The 7,163-nt window shown below is 47.6% G+C and overlaps 1 protein-coding gene across 1 annotated transcript; it reads left to right on the top strand.

The window, feature by feature from the left end:
• The first annotated feature begins 2,850 nt into the window (after positions 1 to 2,850).
• LOC135886947 (small integral membrane protein 43-like) lies at positions 2,851 to 3,039 on the top strand. Its single transcript, XM_065414728.1, has one exon. It carries the CDS (start codon positions 2,851 to 2,853, stop codon positions 3,037 to 3,039), a length of 189 nt encoding a protein of 62 aa, XP_065270800.1.
• Positions 3,040 to 7,163: the final 4,124 nt, after the last annotated feature.

The following is a 7,163-nucleotide window of genomic DNA, read 5'->3' on the forward strand; positions in this document are numbered from 1 at the left end:
GATTGCATCATTATTAACATACACAAACAGCCCATACAAGTATTAGGAAATCATATTCACTGCCTGTATTTGTTACCCTTAGAAGACCCATTTATAGGTACTAGCAGCTATAAAATGGGAATGCACAAAGAGAAATGTTTTGAATTTTGAAGTCCAGCCCTAAGTGAATATTATTTCTTTGTTATTTATTACAGCTGGTCTTACAAAGGGGAATATTTTGCTAGTTTATTTTAAATTTGCCAATTTGAAATGTTATGTTGACATTTTCAGCTATTTATTAACTATTGTTTAAATATGTATTTACTTTGGCTGGTTGGTGCTGTACTAGTTACCTGCAGGGTCTTTTTGACACTATCTAGAAAACATGAGCCAATAGCGTAGGTACAGTCAGTCATGAGGTTAACAGTGTCCAAACCTCTGTGTTTTTATGAATATTCACCTGGGTGGGAATCTGCTTTTTTCCCCTCAATCCTCTTAGTAAGAGCATACTGGGTAGGGAAAGCAATCAATGGCTTTCATGAAGATACAAAAGCAACAAAAGAAGTTACTATTGCACAGACCAAAAGCGGTGTTGCCACCTTACATATTATGCCTGATGCCACCTCTTCATAGGACAATCTTGCATTTATGCTGCTGACCTGCTACTTTACGATGCTGCATCCTGGGATGGAAACCGATTTAATGTTTGCTAGCCACAGTAAAGTTTGGATTTAAAAAAAAAATACTTAGAACTGTCCTATGAAATTTCGGGCATGTATCAGTCCAGCTCAATCCAGTGTCCAGGAGACCCCAGTAGCACCTGTGGGTTAGATGCCTTTTCCTTGCTGTGTGCATCTCTATGCAGAGTGCTTAAAATGTACATTGATCCTCTCTGAGGGCTGGCAGGACAGGAAGAGAGGGGGGCTGACTGGTTCAGCTTTTGCTGTTTGTTTTCTGGGAAGTCAGACTTGGTCAAGTGGAATCAATTTTGTGTTCATTTTAAGAACGTTTATATTTAACTCTGGCAAGGTGGGTGAGGAGGCGGATGGTAGGAAATGATCAGAGATTTTGCAGGGGGTGCCCCCTAAGCCAACATAATCAGACCTTCCTCAATTCTCAACTCAGCATAAATATGAGTCAAAGCCCTGGATCCAAACACCTCTGCATTTGGGGAGAGGCTGGAGGGGATTTGTGACGTTGTACTCCATATGTTTAATAAACATATTTTTTATTAAAGTGTGGATATGATGTAACTGGAATATGCTTTATGCAAAAGGTCTCTTGTAAGGTATCATTACAGAGCTTATGATCTACTGAGTGTGTTCATCCTATTTGTATGTATGTATCATTCTTGTATCTAAAACTAGAAATATGAAGTATAACTCTGAGGTCTTATTGTAATTATGCAAAGTGTGGGCCATTAATGGTGGTTTAGAATCTTGATGGCTCCCATTGTCTAGGACAACTGACTGTAGATGGCTCTGTTTACCTGCAAGTCTCCACTGCATACGTGTGGGCCAGTCCTGGAGGAATGGATGGGGGCTCACAGAACATGTGATCAGGTCACCTGAACTAGAATCCATCTTTAACCCGGTGCTTTTCCATTTAGAAGGAGAGAGAGACAAAGGATTCCCGCCTTGTGCCAAAGCTATAAAAGTGGGTGGAACAGAACAAAGGGGCCAGTCATGTGGAATCCAGTGGCATAGCCAGCTTCTTAGAGGAGGGGGAGCAAACATAAAAAAGGCGCCCCCCTTGGCTCCTCCTCTGGCCACGCCCCCTTGGCTCCTCCTCCGGCCGCACCGCCCCTCCCCCCCATGGCTCCTCCGGCCCTGCCATGCCACCCCGGTGCCCCCCCCCTCGCTACTCCGGCCGCAGATGCCAGACGCCATGCTGCGCCCCTGCTCCCCCCTCCCCCCCGCTCCTCCGGCCGCGCCCGCCTGGAGCCATTCAGGATTTGAATCATTTTCACTGTATCCCAGCTTAATGCCCACCCTTTAGATTTGAAGCTAAGCAGGGCCCCTTTTACACTGAGGCCAGAAGAAAAATCATCTCTGTTAAGAATCTAGGAACTATCCTGGAACAGCTCAGGGGGCCAGCTGGTCCAGTGTCTAGTCTATGAGAGGGGCCAAAAGGCTTCCGAGGAAAGGGCAACCCGCCCCCTCCCCAAAAACTGACAGTGATGAGCCTGCGAAGACTTTCTTTCCCAGTGCAAAATTGTTCCGGACAGCTGCAGCCTGGCTCTGCCTAGTGACACGGAGAAGGTTCAGCACAGCGATTTCTCCCCGTCCTGGAAGTTGCCTCATGTGAGCGGAGCCAGTGGCCCTGACCCACCCCTGGCTGGGGCTGCCCTCTGTTCCGTGGCCCCAGAGCCAGCAGCTCCACCTGGGGGGCTTCACAGCAAGCCGGGACTGTTTTCAGTGGATCGTTTCCAAGCGTCGGTCCGTCCGGGAGGGTCAGAGCTGGAGCTGCCTCTCGTACGCTACACCTGCCTGCGCCCCTCACTGATCTCCCCCTGCACCACGATGATCAGACGAGGGGGAAGAGAGCCCGGGATGCCTTCGCCCCTGCTCCCGCAGCAACCGAGCGCTGCCCAGGGGCCCGGACGCGCCAAGGTGGGCGGCGAGCTGCAGCCCACGGGCCCCTGTCCAGGCAGCTGTTCTTTACCGCGCTAGAACTCACTTTGCGCTAGGCGTGTTTCGGCGGCTCGCCCTCCAGCCAGCGGGCCGAGCCCTGCCCAGGAAACCCTCCCACCTGTCGTGCCCCGCCCCTGCTCTGCCCTGCCGGTGCATCCCCAGCGTGTGTGCGGGGGGAAGAGACTCCCCTACTGAGCAACTTCCCTCCTCCCGCCCGGGTTCCCCTGGCAGCGGCAGCATGGCGTGGTGGGAGTTCAACTTGCTGCTCTACCTGGCGCTCTTCTTCCTCCCGCTCCTCCTCCTGGGCCTCCTGCTCTTCCCGCTCATCAAGCAGCTGAAGAACTCTGTGGCCAGCACCTGGGCTCTGCAGCCAGGCCGCCCGTCCCTGCAGGAGCCCTGGGGCTCGTGCCGCGAGCAAGCCCTGTGATTTCAGCCCGCGGCAGGGTCCAGGCGCAGTCTGAAGACGGGTGTGGGGGGTCCCCGCTGCAGGATGCCCCCACATGGCTGCCAGCCGCGCTGCGGGCCGCATGCCACGCCCCCCCCCGCTCCTCCGGCCGCTTTTGGAAAGGCGGGGGAAGCGGCTGCTTCCCCTGCACCCCGCTAGCTATGCTACAGGTGGAATCCCCTGCTTTTTACCTAAGATCCCTGCTGAAACTATCAAGGTCTGCACCAGGGGAAAGGATAGGGCCCAGACTAGGAAGGAGTCTAGTCTGTGAAAGAATATTGGACTATCTCTGAGGGTGAGATTTACCTGTATTCAGTTTCTTAATGTATTAGGCTTAGACTTGCGTGTTTTGTTTTATTTTGCTTGGTAACTTACTTTGTTCTGTCTGTTATTACTTGAAACCACTTAATTCCTACTTTTTATACTTAATAAAATCACTTTTGTTTATTAATTAACCCAAAGTAAGTGATTAATACCTGGGGGAGCAAACAGCTGTGCATATCTTTCTATCAGTGTTATAGAGGGCGGACAATTTATGAATTTACCCTGTATAAGCTTTATACAGGGTGAAGCAGATTTATTTGCGGTTTGGATCCCATTGGGAACTGGGTGTCTGCGTGCTGGAGACAGGAGTACTTGCTGAGTGGTTTTCAGTTAAGTCTGCAGCTTTGGGAACGTGGTTCAGACCCTGGGTCTGTGTTTGCAGCGGGTTAGCATATCTAGCTCAACAAGACAGGGTTCTGAAATCCCAAGCTGGCAGGGAAAACAGGCTCAGAGGTAGTCTCAGCACATCAGGTGACAGTCCCAAGGGGGTCTCTGTGACCGAACCCATCACAGGATTTAAACCCAGATCCACCTCGGAACTTTGTAGCTGTTGTCGAAGTCTATAATGCATTAAACGAAATTTTCTGTTCTCAAGTACTGCCCCTACACTTGGGAAAGCCACCTCCTCACTTTGCAGCTCTGGCCCATCTCATGGCAGCAAACAATGCTTGCTACCATAGCTTTGGGGATCTGTGATGATTTTACCTGCCACGGCTGCCCTGCAAGTGAATGCAGGCATCACTGCAACATATGCAGTTCCTGAAGGCATTCTGCCTCCACAAGACACAAGCAAGTGCAAAGGGCAGTGGGGAGCATATTCAAGTGTGGCTCCCACACCTGTTTTTGTGCAAGTATGCCAGGCTTACCTATAACACTCCCCTTATCCCGCCAGCCAGAGTAGAAGAGTCTGAGGCTGTGGCCCGGCTACCATTGGAGTATCTAATACAGGGGTAGGCAACCTATGGCACTCGTGCCGAATGCGGCACGTGAGCTGATTTTCAGTGGTACTCACACTGCCCGGGTCCTGGCCACCAGTCCAGGGAGCTCTGCATTGTAATTTAATTTTAAATGAAGCTTCTTAAACATTTTAAAAACCTTATTTACTTTACATACAACAATAGTTTAGTTATATATTATAGAGTTATAGAAAGAGACCTTCTAAAAACATTAAAATGTATTACTGGCACACGAAACCTTAAATCAGAGTGAATAAATGAAGACTTGGCACAACACTTCTGAAAGGTTGCCGACCCCTGATCTAATACCACTAAGACTTATCCAGGTATTCTGCTCAGGTAGACCAAGCAGGGGGATTCTGGCTGCCCCTTGCACAAATACACAAAAGTGTGGATGGTCTCCACCACAGTGCAGACCCCATGCAAGATCAGCTAGAACCAGGCCCTGTATATTTATGCATTACTAAAGGAATCTTGCTGCATCCATGCCCCTCCCTTATGGCCACAGACTGCTGATCCCCGAGGCTAGCAAACAAGCCTATGCTTGCCCATCGCTTCTAGATCTATAACTACACAAATTTTAGAAAAGCCAAAATAATTATTAGGTGACATGAAGGGAGAGACAATAAATAAATAAACCATGTGGGTGTTGCCACTGCAAAGATCTGAATCAAACCACCACATTACTGCTCTTGCAAACCGTGACCAGGCATATTAAGCTAACCACCACTGTCATCCCCTCATTCTTCTCAATATTTCTTAGGCGAGGGGGCATCCATCTTCTTTAATATGGTCCCCCCGCTTTGAAAAGCCAGACGCAAATTAATTCCGGGAATCCTACGGCGGGGAGACATTAAAAGCCATTTAGAGGTTTCCGTGGAAGCCTCTCTCCATGATTATTTGAATTGAGCCAGACTTAAGGCGTAGCATGCTGGAGCCAGCCTGAAGGAGCAGCGGGTTATAAGTCTGCGGTGGACTGCAGGGACATGCTGAGCTGGCTTAGGCAATAACTGGGGGGTTTCTTTTGTGTGGCAGAGTGTAGATGGTGCACATGTGGGAGGAGGGGACAGGGTAGAGCTGTATTAGGGACTACACAAAATATCTTGTATCCTTTAGCACTTTTGCTCTTAGTTAAGATATTAGTTCTTGTTGCTTTATGCACCAATATAATCTGCCTAGAGTGAATGATTTCTGTGTGAGAGCTCATGGTATCAGTAAGTGGTGAACACTCCTATAATAAAACCCTAAAGAATGGAACCTCAACTTTCAGCTGAGATGAGCTTGACACACGTTCCAATGCTCAGCCAGGAGATATCGCTGCTCTGCTCTCTACAGGTCATGAGGCTCTTGATAGGGAATTGACAAAACTTACATAATGATTTTCTGATTTAGGTTATCTATCTGTTTTAGGTTTTACTGTAGCACCTGTCCCTGCAGTATATAAATAGTTACATTGCCAAGAGTCACACTTGTTTTGATTTCTAATGACTGTTGTAAGACATTTGTTTGCAGTGTAGTTGTAGCCAGGTTGGTCCGAGGCTATGAGAAAGACAGGGTGCGTGCGGTAACATCTTTTACTGGACCAACTTCTGTTGGTGAGAGAGATAAGCTTTTAAGCCACTGTATCAGGGGGTAGCCGTGTTAGTCTGTATCTACAAAAACAACAAGGAATCTGGTGGCACCTTAAAGACTAACAGATTTATTTGGGCATAAGCTTTCGTGGGTAAAAACCTCACTTCTTCAGATGCATTCTTCAGATGCATCTGAAGAAGTGAGGTTTTTACCCACGAAAGCTTATGCCCAAATAAATCTGTTAGTCTTTAAGGTGCCACCAGATTCCTTGTTTTTTAACCCACTGGGAACTCTTCTTCAGGTCTGAAGAAGGACATCAGGATGTCTGTGCCAAATACAAGTTGGGACAGATTGTTCAGCATAAAGGGTAACAGTTGTTGTAGGAAGCCACTTGAAATGGAGCAAACTGTAAGGGTTAGATTGTTATGCAAAAGGGTTTGAAGTGGGCCATTAAGGATTGTTACAAATTGTTGTAATAAACTCTGAAACCAGTGTCCCTGTTGAATCCTTCGTTTTTTAGTGTCTGGCACTGTTATGCATTTCTGAGTTCATGCTCACCTTTTGAAGGTGTTGTGCAGATTTCCTTTGAGGATGAGTATTGAACAATCAGATATGGAGTGGTCGCTTTTTGAAAAGTCTTCACTCACTGGTGACATGGTGTTCTTGTTTTTTTATCATTTTTCTGTGTGAGTTCATTCAAAAGCACAGTGATTGTCTGGTTTCACCTACATAGTTTAGTATTGGGGCATTTGATGCACTGGATAAGGTACACCGCGTTTTGTGACAGGCATGCATGGGACCCATGAATCCTGAAAAGTGTGTTGTGGGGTGGGGGGTATTGATCATGGTACCAGTGGAGATATGTCTACAGGTTTTACCTCCGTTGTTCTGAGGGTTTGGTGCTGTTTTGAGTTGGTGTGTCCTAGTCTATGGAGAGTTTGCTTCTGATAATGAGGTTGGTGAGGTCAGGGGGTTCTTTGAAGACCAAATCGGGGGGTGGGGTTGGGAAATATTTCTTTCCGGCTGTGGTCCCCATTAAATATGGGTTGTAATTTTTTGATGATACCCTGAATGAGTTCTAGTGTGGGGTGGTAAGTGACAACTAGGGGTGTGTGGTCAGTGGTTTTTTTTTTTTCTGTATTGAAGCAGTTTCTCCCAGGTATTTGGGGGTGGCCCTTTCCATGATGCGATCAACTTCTTTGGTGAAGTGTCCTTGTATAGTGAAAACGGTTTTAAATAAATTAAGCTTGTACC

The sequence above is a fragment of the Emys orbicularis genome, chromosome 12, assembly GCF_028017835.1.
Source record: "Emys orbicularis isolate rEmyOrb1 chromosome 12, rEmyOrb1.hap1, whole genome shotgun sequence".
NCBI classification, from domain to species: domain Eukaryota; kingdom Metazoa; phylum Chordata; order Testudines; family Emydidae; genus Emys; species Emys orbicularis.

Coding starts and splice junctions, on each gene's coding strand:
- LOC135886947 (XM_065414728.1), top strand. CDS start 2,851: ATGGCGTGGTGGGAGTTCAACTTGCTGCTCTACCTGGCGCTCTTCTTC.